Source organism: Leucopleurus acutus (genome assembly GCF_964270905.1).
Source record: "Leucopleurus acutus genome assembly, chromosome: 7".
Taxonomy (NCBI): domain Eukaryota; kingdom Metazoa; phylum Chordata; class Mammalia; order Artiodactyla; family Delphinidae; genus Leucopleurus; species Leucopleurus acutus.
This window is the reverse complement of record NC_139150.1, coordinates 111,374,532-111,393,786: the sequence shown is the minus strand read 5'-3', so window position 1 is coordinate 111,393,786 and position 19,255 is coordinate 111,374,532. Positions and strand designations below refer to the sequence as shown.

General features: G+C 39.4%; 1 protein-coding gene across 1 annotated transcript in view; it reads left to right on the top strand.

Moving 5' to 3' along the window:
• Window positions 1–1,284: 1,284 nt before the first annotated feature.
• The window catches only part of GALNTL6 (polypeptide N-acetylgalactosaminyltransferase like 6), a gene marked incomplete at both ends in the record, with an annotated part of 1,125,661 nt that continues 1,107,690 nt past the window's right edge, over window positions 1,285–19,255 (top strand). Inside the window, one exon of the mRNA XM_082841967.1 lies at window positions 1,285–1,422. Coding sequence (XP_082698093.1) covers window positions 1,285–1,422 — 138 coding nt within the window. The remainder of the gene's footprint in view (window positions 1,423–19,255) is intronic.

Below are 19,255 nucleotides of genomic sequence, written 5' to 3'. Positions count from 1 at the left end.
CGCGGGTCCGAGGTCGCGCGAACGGCCCCGGCGGAGACAGGAGGTCGCGTAGACGAGAGGCTGGAGTCCCGGTCCCGCGGCAGCGTCACCGTCCTCCGCTTCCCGGCGTCACGGCGGGCTTATATAGGAGCTGGCAGCTGGGGACTGCCCTCCCCACTCGGCCCGGGCTCCCGCACGTGGCCGGCACAGCCTCGTCCCCGCGCAGACAGGCGACCAGGCTACGGCGGCGGGAGCAGCGCGCGCCCCTGCCTCCTCGCCCTCCGCGCGCGCGCCCCGCGAGCCCGCTCAGCTCGGGCGCCACCCTCCCTCCGCGGCACGGGGAGCGTGAGAGCATCGCCCTCCAGGTGCGGCGATGCTCCTCGGGGCACGTTCCGTCGCCGGGAGAGGATGGTAACGGGAGCGCCGGGGCGTGAGAGCGTCGCCGAGGAGAGGGAGCGATTGATGGGCAGGGCGCGCACTTGGCGGAGGACAGCAGCCCGGGCGCCGGGCGAGCACAGACGGTGCGGCGCCGCCGCCTCCCGGCCGGACTCCACGGACCTCCGGAGCCTCCCGCCCCGGGGCGCCCGGGGCGCCGAGCCGCTGCCCGGGGACGAGGGTGGTCGGCACCGTGCGTGAGTGCCCGGGAGTTCGCGGACCTCGCTCCAAACAGCACTTCTGCCCCGGACCCCACTTCCCCGCCCGGACCCCCGGGAGCCCGCCAGCGCGCTGGCCGCGGAGGGACTTGAACTTGAGTTCAGGTGGGTTATCCCAGGGGGAGCGCAGGAGGAGACGTCCAGGGAAGACGGAAAAGGTGATGTTCAGTGTCAAGAGCGGACCATTTTCTTCCTGCCACTTGCTCGGGCTGAGCCGCTTCCCACGCAGATCTCCTGCTCACCCGCTCCTCGCCAGCCCAGCCCTCCAAAACCCCCGTTTTCTTCAGTATCCGGCATGCTATTGACCTTTTCATAACTTATGATTAGTCTCTGAAACGATCATATTTACTCCGTTGCTCTTTTAGTGGGAGGTCGATAGGCTGAATGATTTCCCCAGTCAAGTCATTTACTTCTGAGCCAATAGATGATGCCTTCGTCATAGTTTTCTGGGGGGAAAGTAACTCTGCGTTGCTTCTGCAGACGCCCAACTCCCTCTGAATCGTGCACCTTGGTGCTGAGCACACAGCAAAAGTTTTTAGCTTCTCCTCAGTTTCTGGTGCTTCTCAGGGGAGAGGAAAGGACTTTGGCTTTAAACACGAGAGGCGGTCAGGGAACCATCTCCTTTAACTTTTCTTCTCTGTGATCATTTGCGATGAAGAGGAAACAGAAGAGATTTCTGCAGATGACTTTGTTATTCATGGTGGCTGTAATTTTCCTGCCCAGTATCGGTCTCTGGTCTCTGTACAAGGATAAGCACCTGGTGAAATCGACGGAGCCCGGAGAGCAGCAGGTAAGTGCCGCGCTTACCTGGGAAAGATCCCAGGAGGCTGGTGAGGCGGGTGAGGCTGGTGAGGTTGCAGCCGCGGCCACAGCTAGCAGGTGTGCGGCATCCTTGGGTTCGCTCCCAAGTCTTTGCAGAGCTGATGTTACAGGACTCCAGACACTTTGGGGTTTAAGCAAGTAGCCGTTTTAAGGTTGCGATCAATGACATGGGAGAAATGCCAAATAAACTAGAAAAGAAGGGTGAGAGGCCAAGAGGAAGACATAACCTCTCACCGTTGATCTTTAGGTTGATTTTTGGCTTGAGGTGCATGAAAAGTAACTAACCGTGCTTATTTGTGGGATGTGGGAGAGGGCTTGGTACAAGTTCAGTCTCAGGGAATTGTGTTTGCTTCTCACTGAGTTTGCGTGTCTGTATTAAAGTGAATTGGGCCAGTTAAATCGTGAAACTTGTAAAGGGGTTCTCAAAAACCAAGTTACAGTTTTCTATATTTTTGGTCGTAATTTTTGCTTAGCAACAGCTTTTTGCCCTGTGGAAACGTAAAGTCTCTTTCTCCTTCGCTGTTGCTAAGGTGCGGTGGGGAGGTCTTCAGGCAGTTACTAAGGAGGTCGTTCAGTTTCGCAGTCTGGCGATAAGTTTGTTGCTAAACGCTTACCTTCATGTCCAAAACACCACGTAGTGGATACACACACACACACACACACACACACACACATAATATGCAGTCCCTTAGTGCGTGCATCGCTCATCATATCTTAGCATGGATCAAAATAACTATCATTCTTAACAATAAAGCAAAATATCCTTCACAAAATGTTGATGAGATTCAGTATTGTTGAATTCTTTGTTTACTAATAAACTAGCTTCTGCGATTAAACTTTTAACAACAGAGTGAAGCCTTCCTCATGATATGGATGTAACACTTCTTCAGCTGGTCCTGTACATCACCTCGGAATATTAATGTTCTTAATTTCAAGGGTCATCACCCATGTACACTATGTACCTTTCGCACACAGAAGGCGTTTAGGTAGCCCAGTTGTGGACGACAGGAATATTTATTTATGGGAATTAAATATTCGTTCTTATACTTAATAAAGTGGAATTTCTCAGGATTGGAATTCTGAGGGGAAGCGCTGACATGCTTTCATTTCATTGCTGACTTCTGTCATCCTTTCTAATAGGGGTATAACTTTGATTTGAAGTATATTCTGTCATTCCAATAAAAAAAACGAAGGTGGATACTTTGGATGTGAAACTTTTTTTCCCTATATAGATCATTTATTTCTCCAACCCTTAAGAGAAAGTGAGATTTTGTTAACATTAGTAGTTAATTATTAAAATTACTATTATTAAGATTTCCATTCCAATATTGATAAAATGACAAAAACAAAATGATTTTCCCTTGAATTTTGCTAATTCAATTAACAGTAGCCATCTGGATTATTTGCTGGGATAGCTAACATAAAACACTAATTAATCTTATTAATGAGATATTTACAACTTTCCCACCAGCTCTATTGATTTTGACCCTTAATGAGAAATCTGTTCGTTCAATGGCATAAAAAAAATAAAGTATGGCAAACCAACTCTCGGGCTTGTTATTATAATCTCTAAAACAGTTTTCTTGTTTCTGATTCTTTTGTGGTACAAATGATATTTAATATCAGGTGAAAAATCAGTGGGTGTGAGAGGAATGGAGCAGCAAGAGAAGGGGCTGTTTCTCAAAGTTTCATACCTTGAAGAGTGAATACCTGAGATTGATGGGAATTTTGTGGCATTCCAGCTTGAGAGTCCTAGGTAGCAGTTTTAAAACCAAGAATAAACAAAAGGCAGTATGTGCCGTAAAATGAATGTTAGTTGCATACTTCAGTATTTTTTAGCCTAAATAATGATTTTAAAACTAATACTTTCTTACAGATACAAAATAAAGTTGAAAAGGTAGAAATCACTTACTGAAAGATAGAATTCATTGTAAAACAGGAAAAGATAAGATTTCATTGGTTTTATTCTATTATTAAATCTAATTGGAAAGAAAATTAGGATATGTTGACATCATTATACAGGTATTGGATAGTAAGTTAAGTCATATATATATCTGCATATATATGTGGGTGTGTGTGTGTATATATATATATATATATATATATATATATATATGCACTTGACCAAGTAAAATGTGACTTGCAATGAGGAATTAAGCATGCTTAATATTGTGATGTAGTATTTTGCTAATGTGTCTACATTTCGAAGTTAGTAAGTCAGCTAAATACATAAGTTTTCAATTGAAGCATATAACTTGACTATCGGGTAATGTGTTATTTAAATTTAGTACTTTCTTTTAAAAAGGCATTTTCATGGTTAATTGCTAACTGTCCTTCAAAAACCATCTTTTACTATATATTATCACCAAGTTGTAAAATGCTATGGGCGGGGATAACGTGCTTATCATTGGCAGTGGTCAGCACTGAAGGAGTCAAAACCAGTCACGTGCCGGAGGAAGAGTCTGGTTTTGCAGCCATTCTGTGGGACAGGGCAGTCCTGGTTCTAAGTGTGGTCCCAGGAGTGGGAAACCTTCACTGTTTTAAACAGTTTAATGTACAGTGGCTTGCAGGAAAATACTTCGTGGAAATTCAACATAATGGAATGGCTAATACTTTAAAAATCCCCTTCACTTGTATCTTATCAGAGCACATCACTAATAGTTTGTGTGTCTACTACTCAGTATAAACGGTTTTAGTATATTCTGAGATAAATTAAAGGGAGGTAAAAGAGAAAACAAACATGGATAGACACTGTGTGTATTAATTGTCATGATGTTTAGTATTTCACACATATTTTCTCAGGTCTTCTATACTATTACAAGTTAATCGTTTGTATTTATAGTACTTTCCCACTAAAAGTAATATGTGTAATAATTCCCATGATATTAAAATATTTGCCCCATCTGTGATGCAGGAAAAATATGAAATAAAAACCCCTAAATTGTTCACCTAAAAGGCTTGTTTTTTCCCCCTCACACAACCAATGAGGAGCAAAAAAATAGTTATAATAATGGAATAATTAAGAGGTTAATTTTATGGTTTGGACTCTGCACGATTGGAATCAAGTTGCAGAAGGAAATATTAAGCTCTTAAAAATTTTAAGATTTCTAGGAAAAATCTATAAAAATTATGATTTTATAAAATATTTTAGAGTTCCTGTTGAGATGTTATTAAATTATCAATCATAATTGTCATGTTATTTTCAGTTGAGTTATATTTGTTGCTTTTTTGTTGTTATTGGGATGATTTAGGTATCTCCTTTACGTGTTTTAGAAATATATACATGTATTAAAAATCATCTGTTGATAATGAATTTGATATTTAGCTGAAATGATTACTGTGTAGTTATTGTATAGTAATTCCTAATTTCATTCTTTCAGACTTTGAATTGCTGCTCTTCTCTGGTTTCAGCTGCAATTGAATTGAAGTTACATATTTAGATCTTAATTAAGCTGTGCTGTAGGATGATGTTAGAGCAAAGCAATATTTTAGAGCAAAACTACTGCATCCAGCATTATTATACCTCTCTTTGTAATCATTTATGCAAGTACAGGTAAATAAAAAGGACCCCAAAACACAATCTTTTCTTAAATACATTAAAGAGATCATTTTTTTTTAAAGCAGCTGTAAAGTAGTTCAGCAACTAAGTTGAGATGCAACTCAATTCTCAATACGAGTGAGAGAATAATAATTCAAGAATATTCAGAATATGAAGAGGGTTTTTGAAATAAAAACAAAGATCGAAATCCCAGAACTTTAAATTACATGTTTTCAGAATTGTTCAGAATGATTTTAGAAGCTTGTGTTTGGCTTGGATTTTTTTCCCATATGAAATAAACCAAAAGACAACACTAGACACCCAAGTCACTTTTAAATTGTAGAACCTTCTTATTTCTTTGTACTTCAGAACTTCTCTTTATAAAACAGGGCTAATCAAGCTTGCATGGTAAGTCCTGAGATCACATCTTGGCTGTGGAAAATACTGTGATGTAATATTTTGCTTTTAATCAGATCCACAAGTAAACTGTACTTGACCATGTGGGGCTTAACCTCCATTATTTAAAAAACAAAACAAAACAAAACTTTTCCTGAGAGTCCTCAGCATCTTTGTCCAACTCTTCCAACATCCATCAACACCACACTTGTGAGAGGGAGAATTCATCTTTTTGGCAAGAACCGTTTTCTGTGGCATTTTAAACTTATCTCGTGATGTGAAGATGTCAGATATTCGGAGCCAAGTTTATGCAAACCTTGTCATGCTTTTCTTTGTCACCCTGACCATAAGGCTGCAAGAGTGTCTGTGTTTCTTCTCCAGCAAACATCTTAGATATTGGAAGAGCTAAAAACAGGGGGAAAAAAAAAAAAAAGTAAGGTTTTCACTCCTCCTGCACTCAGGGTGGTGGTACATTGTCAGCACACTAGGTGTGAAGTGATGCGTTGGTTTGAGCCATACTGTTCTTAATTAGCTAAGATATAGATGTTAAATTAGGGTGCTGGAGGACCTTTTCTTGAATTTATGGAAAATCCGTCCTGACACACTCCAGGATTGCAATACCCAGACCCCCATACCAAGTGCCTTAATTCTTGGCTGTGACCTAGTGGGTCTGGACATGATTAGTTCACCACCTTGCCCCGTGGGAGGCAGCATGGAACAGTATCTTATGTTCACAGTCTGTTAAAAAATGAGATAGTGGTTTTTTTTTTTTCCTCTCTGTTCATCTCTGAACAAGCTGTGCTGAATCAATTAACCTCCTTTACATTTTATTTTTCTATAAGAGAAACCAAATCAAAGGTGGAATATATAGGCAGAAGGGTGAGAAAGTTCGCTGTTTTAGTGTGTAGAGAAGATAATTGAGTTTTGTGTGAGGAAGTTTTGTCAGGAGTCGCCATGACAACCTGTAAGGAAGTTTGCAATGGCGTCTCTCCTTGGAACATTCTATACGAATGAAAGTCAGCTAAGGTGCACCCAGGATAATCTGAAAGAGAGGAAAAGAGTTCAGATAACTCTTGGTGTAAGTGGCGTGTATCCTCAGGTCAGGAGGTGTTTGGTCCAGCAGCCTCTCATTCTCATTTGCTTGGCTTGCTTATGATGAGGCGATACTTCAGATTCTTAAAACCACCAGACGTGATCATGTTATTCTTCTCCTTCCTTCATTTTTACATATGTGTTTACAAAAGTGCTGTTACAGAGTCAAAGGTGCAAATGTGCAAAGAAATAGGACGTTCTGGAGACCATAACAAAGGTGAAGACAGACTCATAAATTGCTCTCTTAGGACCTCTGTCCGTCACCCCACAGAGCTAACTATTCCTGAATTAGCTCAAAATGCAGTGGTGATGCTTGAATAGATAACCAAAAAGAACAAATACGACACGTTCGTGCCGCTGAGAATATGTATTTAGACAGGCACAAAAATATCTGTACTGGTTTTATTTAAAGTTGAAAAGAAGGGGCAGGGCATCCAGAAATGTCAAGAAACATTTGGTGAGGAACCCCACCATCCCCAACTAATATGTTAATGTCTGTTACTACCAACTCCAACATGGTGGCCAGAAAGAGGGTGAAGAAATAAAGATATACCTAGGGTTTAAGGTAAATCACATCAATGTTTTCTTCTACTTTTCTACTTCCAGTTTAGTGGGAAAAAATATGGGCCAGATTGGCAGTATTCTCCAATTAAATGTATTCATTTCACATACTTATTTAGCAACACACATATACATGTACATGCATCCACACACATGGTCTCACTTATGAAGAAAAAATAAATCCACCCAACTGTTTCACTTTCTACAATTTTTTTTTGTACTTTTGTAACTTCTTGCTTTTTCCATTGCTTTGACTCTGCAAAACAACTGTTCATCAGCTGAGTTTGAAGCTCATTTAAATGTTATTAATTTAATTCTAGGAAAGTATGGAGAGAGAGAAAGACAAGTGCATGTGTCTCTAGAAGTGTGAAAATCACAATAAGGATTTAGCCTGTGAGAGTTGCACAGATTATAAATAGTGCAATTTATTGTTATCCAGTGATATTATCAAGGAAGTTGTGGCTGCCAGAGGCCGTGGTGGTGGCTACCATCTCTCTGTTACAGGGAACGGTGTGCCTCAGTGAGAGCAGAAGAGGTTCATTTCGAATTTACTTAAAGTTCCCAAATCCTCAATGGAATGTTACTTCAGTACTTGAAGTCTAGAAAGCCACAGTCAGGAGATTTTATTATCAGTCATTTTGATCTTTTTTATTATACAGTAAGTTCCCTACATAATGAACCTTCAAGTTCAAACTTTCAAAGATACGAACGTGCACTTGCATGTCCAGTCACGTGAGTTAGCTCACGTGCCTGGTGTGCCTTGTCACATGCGTGCATCCTGTACAAGTGGTTGTGCTTTTGTGTACTTTACCATACAGGACTGTATAGAGTGCAGTAGTACAGCATCTTTATTTCTTGCCTGTTCACTCGATGCCAGCCCCAGTGTGCCAGCTGTTGTATTGGACTACTGTACTTTTCAAGGTACTGTACTGTAAGGTTAAAAATATTTTATTTTTTGCTTGTTTTTTAAGTATTATTTGTGTGAAAAGTATTATAAACCTATTACAGTACAGCACTATATAGCCGATTGTACTGGTTGGGTACCTAGGCTAACTTTGTTGTACCTACGTTGGACTTTACGAACGCACTTTCGGAGCGGAACTTGTTTGCATGTAGGGGACTTCTTGTAATAAAAGGACCAAATTGTCAGGACTCCCACTCAGGTTTGAGTGAGTTTGTTTTTTTTTTTTTTTCTTTTTCCTTAAATGTGGTATGTCTCCCCAGCAAGAGATCCACTTGAACTTAATTTGAGGAGAAATAGCAGAATTTCCATATTGTCTCGTTCTCTTTTAGTAATTAGGCTGGTTCCAGCATGTGGCACTTTGGGACATTTAGCGAGTCATGGGTCTTCCTCAGGTCAGTTTTCTCTAAGTCAGATGGATCTGATGATACCATTCTTGTGTTGTTATTTATGGTGAGGATTAAATGCTTTGTATCTTGGACAGCATATAATAAGGGTTAATGAATGTAGATCATTGTTATACGTAGTATAAGTGTTTATAAGCAATCATTGCCTTTAGCAAGGTAATTAGTGTTTGCTTAATAAATATTTACAGATGGTTTCTCTTCGCAAGGCAATGTCAAGACAGCACAGCAGAGCAATGAATGTGGTACAGGACTTGCCATGGGATGTTAAATCTGGCGGAGAGGACTGTTGAAGACAAATAAATAGGGTCTAGAAAGTAAATAAATAGGGTCTAGACAGTAAAAGGGCTTTTTTTTCCCATAATTTTTTGGTCCAGTATTTAAGGACAAATTGTTAATTTTATTTTACATATAATCATTTATTGCAAAAAACTGATTTTTTGGGTATATTGTATTGAACATTTTTCTAAAATTGAGGCTTTTAGTAAAAGAGGAAAAACACTGTGATATTTCTTTGTAGTGACCACCCTGACTTGCTATAACAAATAAAGTCCATGGCTCACATATAGGCATTTTTTCCCCTACATTAATTACAAGTCAGAGTCTGAGAACTTAAACTTTTGTTGTTTAAGTCTTGGTTATCAGAGGCACTGAATAATTCTGAAGACAAAAATTAAAAAGCTGAGTGGAAACGATTGTTAACTACTTCAGTAACTAGGAAGCTCTTTATAGGGTAACTGTTTCCTTCAGTAGAGTTAGGGGGATACAGAAAAAGCATACGGTGTTGTACCCATTCTTAATTTTCTCACTAGTGAATTAGAGAGATACAATTGATATTCATGAAACAAAGAAACAAGCAGTACACAGGAGCATTTTCTGTGTGTGTGCTGGGCTTTTAGAAAAGGAAGAGAGTGATCTGAACTCCTGCAGGCCTTCATTCCTACAGGGTTGAGCCCTGTCTTGTTATGAAAATTAGACAGGGTTGGGGTTAGGCTGAGGGAAAGTCAGATACTTCAAGTTCTTATGCTGGTCTCACCACTTTGCAAAATACATCCTCTTGGGCAAGACAGTTTACATCTTTGAACCACCGTTCCTCATATGTTGACACAGCTAGAACCTCCTAAAGGGTAGCAGAGGGAACAAATTGGATTAATATATGCAAATTGGTTCATAATAAATGCTCAGTTGAGGGAAGCTTAGCAAATAGTATTACTACCATTTTTTCAGTTTTTAGAATATCCATAGAAGGCAGTAAATAAACTTAATATTGTGTACATCTAATAAAGATATAATAAAACTTTTAAAGTCTACCACTATCGATCTGCCTGTCCATTATTGATAAAATAGATGTTTATTTGGTATGTGCAGAATACTGTGTAGCCCCTGAGGCAAATGAGTGATGAAGAGACAAATCTGTTTTCAATGAGCTTACGATTTATTAGTTAAGAGAAGGCATGTACGACACCTATAATATAGGGATGGATTAAATTATTTTTTTAAGAAATAGATATTCTAATTATTTAGAGTTTAGAAGAGGTAGAGAAAACATGTTCTTGTGTGATATTTATGTCGGGGCCTAAGGGTTTTCTGTACTGATTTAATCCTCCAGTGATTCATTGAGACAGGTGCTTCTGTAGAACCCCGATTCACAGTTAAGTAAGGTGCAAAGACAAAATTTGAGTCCATGTCCTCTGGGTCCATAAAAAGAGAAAATAATGATCTGTGTTAACAGCTACATAGTTTATGGCAAGTGAGGACTCTGAAAAGGTCATTGGGTTTGGCAGTTACTTGTACTCTCGGGATGGTAGTTACACAGAGTAGTAGAGGACTAAACAAAATCGTAAAAGATTAAATCGATAGACTAATCGATTAAATCGATTAAATCGAAAGACTAATCGACTAAATCGATTAAATCGAAAGACTAATCGATAAGAATTATCGGTGGGATCGACGTTGACATTAAAGGGCTGAATGTGGGGTCCTGTTTGACAGGAGACAGTGGAAGCGAGAGGAAGGCTGGTGCAGAGAGAGAGTGAGGAACTGGCCACTGAAGAGGATGCAGGTGGTGCAAACCAGCAGGAGAGATGCAGGAAAGCTTGTCATGAGCTAAATGGTCAATTCAGAGCCTGTGCTTTTAATAGTTTGAGAGCCTCTTGGCAGGGAGGTCTGAGAATTTCCCTATGTGGTTGTCTTACTAATCTGTAGAGGTAATTAAACATTTGTGAAATGTTCCGTAAAATGGGAAACTATATCTTATCTATCTATCTATAATTTAAATTATATATGTATTCCTATAATAACAACTGAAGACTGTAATATTGAATGAGGATGCCAAAAAACCATGCAGCCACCTGACCAATAAGACAACAATGTACTCGTCAAAATCAATGCAGATAATGAGCAGATACACAGAGTAAAGGAAAAAAGCAAGGCGTTAAGTTTATAATAGGGTAGATGGTGCGATGGGGTGGCGGTATTTATTATAAGGATAAGGAGATAATAGTCTACAGTTGCCGAGAATTTCAAAATAGTTTAAAAATAATAAAAGTAATAAAATGATTATGATACAAGCCATAAGAATAACATAGTAAAAGATACTATATTAATAATAAAGTTATATAACAGTGAGTTCTTACCATGTATAAGATGCCACGTTAAGCTGTTCTTACGTAGTCACAACAAACATGAAATATGTAAAATTGCTATCCTATTTTGTAAATGCAAAGTGATTTCTTAAAAATTTATCAAGGTCATACAGTGTTTATTCTACCAATACAAAATGTTGGACTATGTATAATGTCCCATATAATGCAACTACATTGGAAATATCCTAGACCATAGCAACACAAGAAATTATATATTATCTCAACTGTGAAAGGAAACAGGCACAGTAGTTAAGGGCACGGACGTTAGAGCCAGGCTGCCTAGTTTTCGTTCCAGTTCTATTACTTGCTACCTGTTTGACCTTGAGCAAGTTATTTCTCTTCTCTGAGTCTTAGAGTTCCTGTTTCTAAAATGGGTGTAAAAACATTTCTCACTTGATTCAGTTGATGTGAGGGTTAAATAAGTTAATATGCATAAAATGCTTGGAAAACTGGATCGCACATAGCAAGCTATTTTTTAAAATTTATTTTGTTTTTTTAATTGAAGTTGATGTACAATATTATGTACATTACAGCTGTACAATATAGTGATTCACAATTTTTAAAGTTATATTCCCCCTATTGTACAATATATCCTTGTAACTTACTTTATACATCATAGTTTGTACCTCGTACTCCCCTCCCCCTATATTGCCCCTCCCCCCTTCCCTGTCCCCACTGGTAACCACTAGTTTGTTCTCTGTATCTGTGAGTCTGCTGCTTTTTTGTTATAATCACCAGTTTGTTGTAGTTTTTAGATTCCACATGTAAGTGATATCATACAGTATTGGTCTTTCTCTGTCTGACTTATTTCACTTAGCATGATGCCCTCCAGTTCCATCCATGTTACTGCAAATGGCATTATTTCATTCTTTTTATGGCTGAGTAATATTCCACTGTGTATATGTACCACATCTTCTTTATCCACTCATCTGTCCGTGGACACTTAAGTTGCTTCCATATCTTGGCTACTGTAAATAATGCTGCTATGAACATTGGGGTGCATTTCTCATTTTGAAATAGCAAGCTATTTTAAAGAGTTAGCTATTATTACCTGTTAGACTCTAGAGAACTGAGGTTGGATGAAAAGGAAAAGTACGTCCCTACACCGTCTCTTTCATAGAGCCATCATGAGGATATAAATACTTTTGCATTTACAAAAAATATTTGAAGCACCTTTAACTTCTTTCTCTTTCAGTTTTTTACTCTCAGTAGCCCATACAGAAATAATACAGCTCTTACTTTGAAAGTTTTCCTAATTTGAACCAAGGTCTCATACAGCCCTACATGTCAGGAGCAAACTAGGTTTCATCAGGGAACTTAGTTCTTCCTGCCATATCCATTGACACCAGTGCTCTTGTGAGGACCTTGCCCCCAGGTTTTTCGTGCCTTTCTCTCCACATGGTGTTGATTTCTCAGTAAGTACTCTGCCCTCAAGGGATACAAACTATTTTATAAAATGTATCATTAAATCAGCCTAAGCTTCCAAAGAGGATTATCTAAGAAGGTCTTCGAGGTTGAATATTTTATGATTTTACGTAACTGGAATTTAAAGGTTATTTTCTGGTTGCTTCCAACAGTAATGTAGAATTGGCAAAACCAAGAGTGAGGCTGCTGCGGACTAGAGCAGAATAGTCACTTGAGGAATGAAGTGTCGCCTTAATCCCTCTTCCAGTGCTTCAAGGAAGGAACTGCCTGGAAACACAGTAATTGCCAACTGTATAAAACTGGGAGGTGAGGGGAAATAAAAATGCTCTAATTCCACAGTGGAGGGAATTTTATCATTTCTTAGTTTAGTTTAACAGAGGCTGTCAGATTAACAACTATGTAACAGGACTGTGTCTCCGCTTCACTTCCTTAGAAACTTTCAACTTTTCTTCCAGGAGCTGAAGGAAATTACATGCTCTGCAAAATCCTCAGCATTTCTAGGTGAAGATCTTGAGTTCTAATGTATGAAATATGGATGGAAAGATAAACACCGGGGACGCCAAGGGGATCTTATTCAAGAAAGCGTAGAAATACAAGCCAATCTCTCACCTTACCCCCGTCCTCTCCTTATTCCGGCTCAGACCCTTCTTGCCTCCCCTTTTCCCTTTGAAGTTTTCCTTAAAGAAACATTTCATGCAGGGATTGATTTGATCAATTCTCAACCCTATGAATGGATGGAAGCCTTGAAACATGTAAAAAAAAAACAACAAACAGCAAAAAACTTGAGTCTTTTGCATCATAAAAAAAGATTCTGTTGAGCCTAATTGCATTTCCAAGTTTTGAAAGATGTGAGAAACATGTTTTTTAGCTCAAGGCTTCTGCTGTTTGTTCTTTGTTGCTATTGTTTTGTGTGTAATACTGGCAGCCGCCACCTTCTTCCAAACTATGTAATCAGAAAGTAAATATCGCTTAGTTGTGTCACCCCAAGGGAAATGATCTTTTGTCAGTTAAAAGTACAAACTGGCACAATGAAGCCAGAACTACCAGGAAAGAATCATCTCTGCCTGCCTGTTTAGCTCTCTTCCCTGTTTTCCAAAGCTGCTTTTTCCCCCCGCTCCTCTTCTCTCCTAGATCTCCCAGGCCTCCACCTCTCTTATGCTCAGCAGACAGCCTGGGCTCATTCTTCACTGAAAGCATAGAATGTTCATATTGAGAGAAACAAGACTTCATGCCGTAAAATCAGAAAAAGTACCTGCATTATTTCCCAGTTGTCTCCATGCCTCCTGTCACCACGCAACATGCTTTAGGATAAATGTGGAACTTCTATCCAGATTATGGATCACAACTTTTTTTTCTAGCAATTTCACGTATTGACTTTTTTCTTCTCATTCATTTGTTTTCAGCCTTTTCCTCTTTGATCCATCCTTCACATCAGTACTGCTCAGGTTTCTAAAATAAAGCAAAGGAAATATCCCTCAGGGCCACACAACCCTAGAGCTACTGCCCTATCTTTCTCCTTCTCTTTTATGTATTTTTTTTTTTTTGGCTGTGTTGGGTCTTCCTTGCTGCACACGGGCTTTCTCTAGTTGTGGTGGTGGGGGGGCTACTCTTCGTTGCGGTGCACGGGCTTCTCACTGCGGTGGCTTCTCTTGTTGCGGAGCACGGGCTCTAGGTGCGTGGGCTTCAGTAGTTGTGGCATGCGGCCTCAGTATTTGTGGCTCGCGGGCTCTAGAGTGCAGGCTCAGTAGTTGTGGTGCGCGGGCTTAGTTGCTCCCCGGCATGTGGGATCTTCCCGGACCAGGGCTCGAACCTGTGTCCCCTGCATTGATTCTTAACCACTGGATTCTTAACCACTGCGCCACCAGGGAAGCCCTCTCCTTCTCTTAATAATCAAACTTGATGCCTCCGATTTCTGACTTTCTCCTGCTTCTACACACCTCAGGCTGGGTCCACCTCCTCTATCGTACGCTAACTGCCTTCACCAGTGTCACCAGAAGCCTCTTGGTAGTTAATTCCAAAAGTACTTCTCACTAGTCCTATTACTTGAGAGAATTTAAACACTCTCTCTTACTTGAAACAATCATCTTCATCTGAGGAGAAGAGGTGGTGGGTTGGGAGACTTGAGCAGAGAATAGGTTGGGAAAAGCAACGTTGGAAAACAAAAAAGAAGGCTGAACAGAAAAACACAGAGTGATTCTTCACGAGTAATGTCACTTCACCGTGCAAATGCCTGTTTCAGTTCTCTCCCCGCTGCCCATCCCAACCATCACCCCTGCACAAACACATCCACCAGAGTCCTGAACAGACTCCTGAAAATATCCTAGTCCTCAGGGTCTCTACAATTACTTCTTGTTTGGGACTTGCCCTAGGAGGGAGGGCAACTCAATCAGACCCTCATCGTTCCCGTTACCCTATTTCAGGTGATAATACCTACATCGTGACGTATAATCCAAATTTCCCTTTGAGCATATTGTCCACACATCAATCTGAAATCTAGAAACAGGTATTGTAAACTTTCAGTGTCTGAAATGAAATTCCTGTTTCCTTCCACTCCCTACACCTGTTCGCCTCCTGTGTCTCTTGTCTAAATGAAGTTCACCGTCATCCATCTAGGTACTTGTTATAATTGGGACCTTCATTATCTCGACTCTCAAATTCAATTATTTGCTAAGCACTAGCAATTCTTCAGAGAATATCTCTCTCGAATGCATCCGAATCTCTCTATCCTCATCGTCTCCACCGTGGTTGGACATAAACACTTCACTGGATTTCTGTAGGGGACCCTTCACTTGGTCCTCCCACCTCCAGCCTGGGCCTCTCTCTGATCCACCCTCAGGGAAGCCGGCGCAGTGGATCCAGAATGCTTCACCCAACAGGCCACTGTGATCTGTACATCTATCCATTGATGCCTTTAAAATTCAAATTCTTAAATATGCCTTTACCATTTTAAATTCTTAAGGAACCGGGCTGCTCACTGCCAATTCCCTAAACCCCAACCACTTGAAACTTTTTTACGTTTCTGAGAATATCATGGGTTTTTTTTTCCTCTAGGAATTTGCATAGATTTCATCTTCAGTCTTGCTTGGGTAGTTTCTACTTCTCTTCACGCTCTCCCTGGGAAACATTTTCTCATCTCCCATCTTGGGTTAAGTAGCTTTCCTAAATGTTTCCTAAGAAAAAATGTCTTTTTCCCATGTTTTTGATGGAACGTAGTTGGTATATTAACGACCTGTTTAGGTAGTTTATTTGTCATTGATCAGTAAGTGTTTAAACTTAATAGTAGGTCAAATGGTGCCCCCCTAAAGATACATCCATATACTGATCCATCAAACCCGTGAATGTTACCTTAGCTGGAAAAAGGATCTTTGCAGATGGAATTAATTTAAGGACCTTTAGATGGGAACATCATTCTGTATGATCCTGCTGGGCCCTAAACCCAGTGACAAGTGTCCTTATAAGAGACACACAGGGGAGATTTGATGGACAGAAGGGAACACAGAAGAGGGAGATGCAGGGAGAAGGAGACAGGGATTGGAGGGATGGGCCCCCGAGCCACGGAAGCTGAGGAACCCCGGCAGCCCTAGAAGCTGAAAGAGGCGAGGGAAGATTCTCTCCTAGAGCCCCCAGACCTGGTGCAGCCCTGCCCACACCTTGTTTTGGGTTTCTGGCCTCCAAAACTGTGAGAGAATATATTTCTCTTGTTTTAAGCCACTCAGTTTGTGGTAATTTGTACCACAATCCCAGGAATCTAGTACAGTGAGGAGTTGCTTCTCATGTTCCACTGTTTAATTCCAGAGCCTAGCATTACCTGCCCACAAATTAGGCCCTCAACAAATATTTCTTGAAAAAACAAAGAGTGCTAGACATGAGTTGTTGTCTGTGTACTGAACTTATTTGAGCTCAAGCTATAGATGTACAAAAAGATTACAGTATGCACAACTCAATATGTATGTCTAAATAGCATGCTAGGTTTATGAATATAAGGAAGTAAGCTATGTCATACTCATGAATTAAGGTTCCAGTTACATGTTTTTGTTCTGTCAATCTCACCCTGACTAAATGTGCTATGATGTCAACACTTGACTGATTCTGAAAATCACAATGAGATTTCATCATATAATTATCTGAGTATAGGACACATGTGTGACACCAACAACTTTAGTGAAAAAAAGAGTCACCTTTGGACAAGGCAATGAGAAGGTAAAGAACAAAATATAATAACTGAATCTACTTTTTCCCTAATTATGTAAACACCACCAGTAGTATAACTCTTACATTAATAACTACTGTGGCAATTTAGGAAAGGCTTATTTTTAAAACTTTACTAATTAATAAAAAAAGCCTGTAGTTGAGTTCATTAATACAACCTTCAAGGGAGTACAGAGCAGCACACTCCATTGAAAGAAGTGATTTTGGAAGTACAGATTGATGTACTTCAAGGGGGTTATTTTAATTTCAGTGTTTCAGACCTCAAGATGTCTGTTAGTTTGATTCTCAAGTGCAGGCCTTCGTTTGAACAGCTCCCCTCCTTTTGAAAAAAGTCTACCTCGATTTACCTGTGTTTATTTTAATGAGCAGTTGTGCGTCAGGGATGTTGAAGCCGGGAGAGAAAGGGCGAACATTCAAGGGTAAAACTTATGAAAGAGATTAGGAAAACATTATAAGAACTAGAGAAGATATGACAAGCTTTATTTGGTAGAAGCAGATTTAATACAGTGTCTTGGGGAAAAATCTCTTACTGTTCTGGTAATTAAGTAGCATTGTGTTCGATGAGATGGCCCCACAGCGTTTTTCACAATGCTACGTTACTTCAAGCGCATTCGTTATAGCTCCTCTTGTTTGTACTAGTATTATGGTCAGCTTTGATTTGGGCACTTTTTATTCTGACATTTCTATCGACGAGTCACCTCACTTTGACCTGCTTTCATTTCAGTTGCTTTTGTGTTCATCTCAATAGTGTATGAAAATGATTTTCAACACAAGGAGGTTCATTGACTGTATTCAGTTTTAAAAAGATGTGCAGAAATACATTAGAAGGAGTTGTTTAAATCAGGTCTTTTCTCTTAATGTTATCCATTCAATGACATTTGTAAGTCAAAATGTCATTGAAAATGTTCTTATAATTGGAGAAAAATCATATGTGCTCTCACGTATTATGACACATTGACTTGTGTCATAATATTTAGATGCTAAAACAGAACTTTCTAGGTGCTGTCACCTAACAAAATCATGTCCGTGGGTATTGTGTTAATTATGAGAAAATATGTGCATACATTTTTAAGCACCTTGTCAGAATGGAACACCAAAGATTTTTTTTCCTGTTTACAACTCCTCATGTAATTTTTACATGGTTTCTCTGAGTTTCTCCAATTACATACTTTCGTTTATTTGAGATACATTCTGTCTTTGTCAGTGATCTAATGGACATATACTTACTCTGGTTGATTCATCAGTATCTTTCATGTAGATATATACAAATACTAATTTTTGTGATTATTTTCACATGAAAAGGTTTTCATTTTACTGATGCGATATATAAATTCTGATGAAAATTTCTTTCAAGAATACATTTTAAAATATTTTAATCTCGGTACAGCAATCAAATATTTGCTTCGGATATTTGTTTTAAAATATATACACTACCAAACATAAAATAGATAGCTAGTGGGAAACAGCCGCGTAGAACAGGGAGATCAGCTCGGTGCTGTGTGACCACCTAGAGGGCTGGGATAGGGAGGGTGGGAGGGAGGGAGACGCAAGAGGAAAGAGATATGGGAACATATGTATATGTATAACTGATTCACTTTGTTATAAAGCAGAAACCAACACACTATTGTAAAGCAATTATACACCAATAAGGATGTTTAAAAAAAAATTGGAAGCTTCTAATATGTTTGTCAGCATTTTCTCATTCGTTTTATTATTTTTTGCAAACTAGTCTGGAAGATGGGAAGGATACTCCCTATTAACATGTAGATCTTATAAATCAATTTATTTCATTTCTTATTGGCTTGTGTCTCCTTTTAATTTTTTTACCCATGACTAGTTTTAGATAGTGTTTTCCTTCCAGTATGTGTGGCACTGAATATTTATGCATATACATATATATATGTATTTTCATATATGTCATAGGCATGTATGAATTTTGTCCATTGTCAGCATTGATAGATATGTGAGTACATTGCAAGAAAGTATTGAATAATAATTTTGTTTCTTGCTTTAGCAGACGTCATTTTGTTCTCTGGTTTTTTGGGTTTGCCTATGAATCACTTTGCTGTACACCTGAAACTAATACAACATTGTAAATCAACTATACTCCAATATAAAATAAAAATTAAATTAAAAAGAAAGCTATGACTAACAAAAATATCACTTAGGAATAATGAATAAGAATGATTTTTTTCGTTTTTACAATGGGCCCAGGTGAAAGAGTTGCAAAGTTAAAGCATAAAGGGTGAGTGGGTTTTTCTGCTAGCTGGCGGTGAATATTTGCAGCTAATATGTATATATTTCCAGACAAACATAAACATGCAGTCCGACCATCGACAAAGCAAAATGCTTAAGGCCACTTATCCTCATTTCAATCCAAATACCCAGAATGACACATCTGGGGACTACTTTTCAGTTTGTAGGGTTTCCCTTAAATGCTCACTTTAATCAATATAAAATAGTGTGAGATGTTCCAAATCTGATTTTGGTGACTGTCCCCTATGCCCTGTTCCACATGACCTAGTTAGTGGCATGCTAAGTGGGGTTAGCAGTAGGTAAGTGCACAAAAA